The sequence below is a fragment of the Sinocyclocheilus grahami genome, unplaced genomic scaffold (genome assembly GCF_001515645.1).
Source record: "Sinocyclocheilus grahami isolate Dianchi unplaced genomic scaffold, SAMN03320097.WGS_v1.1 scaffold37834.1, whole genome shotgun sequence".
NCBI lineage: Eukaryota > Metazoa > Chordata > Actinopteri > Cypriniformes > Cyprinidae > Sinocyclocheilus > Sinocyclocheilus grahami.
The window spans coordinates 1-1,371 of record NW_015523082.1 but is presented as its reverse complement, the minus strand read 5'-3'; the positions used below and the strand labels follow the sequence as shown (position 1 = coordinate 1,371).

Sequence of the window (1,371 nt, the reverse complement as noted above, 5' to 3'; positions counted from 1 at the left end):
GATCGCCCCCTGGAGAGAGTGTCAGGGGACTAATGGGGGCCGGCCTTCTCCTGGGTGAACTCGCCAGGCCCGTCGGAGGAGGGTTGGACAGCGAGGAGAGACGCAGAGATGTGTGGATTGATGGATTGCTGAGAGATGAGTGTAGCTGAGAGTTGGTGAGGGACGCCTGGATGGAAGGGTTGCTTAGAGAGGATGACAGCCCTACGAGGACAGCAAACATGACATAATCAGCTTCAGGGGTTAAAAGTGCTTCTTGAACCACCTTAATGAAACCAATAATGGCTTTATGAGTCACTGCGTGCAGGCCGGCTCCTGTCCTGATGTCCACTCCTCAGAAAAGACACTGAGCAATTGTCTGCAGGTTACTGGACCAGTGAGAGCGAGAGAGAAAAGAGCTGTTTATGAGCAGCCAATTCAGGGGTTAAAGGTCGGCTGTGTCTCTGGGGATCAGCCAATCAGCTAGCAGCACAGCTGAAACGGGCAGCAGAAACATCCCAGCACACCCTGTTCCCAGACATGAGAGCAAATGGAAAGAATAAAGCTGAAGAGAATGGAAGTCAAAGAGAGCAATCAGATGGCGGATGGATTTAAAAAGGGGGGAAGAGAGAGGAGGAGAGCTGTGGTCTTCTGCATGGATGTGGCCCTTTAGAAAACACATGGCATTCATATCCAAGAAAGCGCCTACAGTTTAAGCCTACAGTGTGCCGTTAAACAAAGCCCGGAGTGTTCAGCCAGGCTCTTCTGAAGCCAGGAGATGCTTTAACAGCAAACGAGCCTCCTTGAATAACGATTTGGTCACAAACAAAAGCTCTTTTTATTCTTAGACTATGAGATTACGCATGTGTGAAATCCAGTACAAGTATTAAGGTGTCTGTTTATGCTGCATTTAGTAAACCCACTGACCTTGTGAGTTTCCGATGCCCAGATGCATCATGGCTGCGGGGAGGTTGCCGGTGCTGCTGCCTCCGCTCAGGTTGGGATATCCAGCCTCGTCGGGGTCCAGAGGAGTGGGCAGCGGAGAGGGGAAGTGCAGGTTACTGAGGTCAGGCAGAGACCCGCCAGTGTTTAAAGTGCCCTGGTAGTGAGACAAACCTGCATTCTGCTCTGGAGAAGGGAATATACTGCAGAGAAACAGAGACGGACAATTTCAGCATGTTTAAATGTACAGCAAATATCTAGTAAGCAACCAATCAACATGCACACAAATTTCTCTTGACTTACTTGATTCCAGGAACTTCGCAGGACTTTGGCCGGGAGGACAGAGACTGCACCTGCAACCAGGCAACATCTGCATTATATATCCACACTCCCGGAGATACATTTTGCGAACTGCTATCTACAGACAATCAATTAGTATTGTAGCTGGTAAGA

The 1,371-nt window shown here is 49.5% G+C and overlaps 1 protein-coding gene across 1 annotated transcript; it reads right to left on the bottom strand.

Moving 5' to 3' along the window:
• Positions 1 to 6: 6 nt before the first annotated feature.
• Positions 7 to 1,329, bottom strand: LOC107580622 (CREB-regulated transcription coactivator 3-like; the record flags this gene model as incomplete). Its single annotated transcript, XM_016266295.1, has 3 exons — positions 7 to 201; positions 904 to 1,121; positions 1,222 to 1,329. Coding segments are annotated over 3 exons (521 nt in total), but the record flags the coding sequence as incomplete, so codon positions are not given.
• Positions 1,330 to 1,371: the final 42 nt, after the last annotated feature.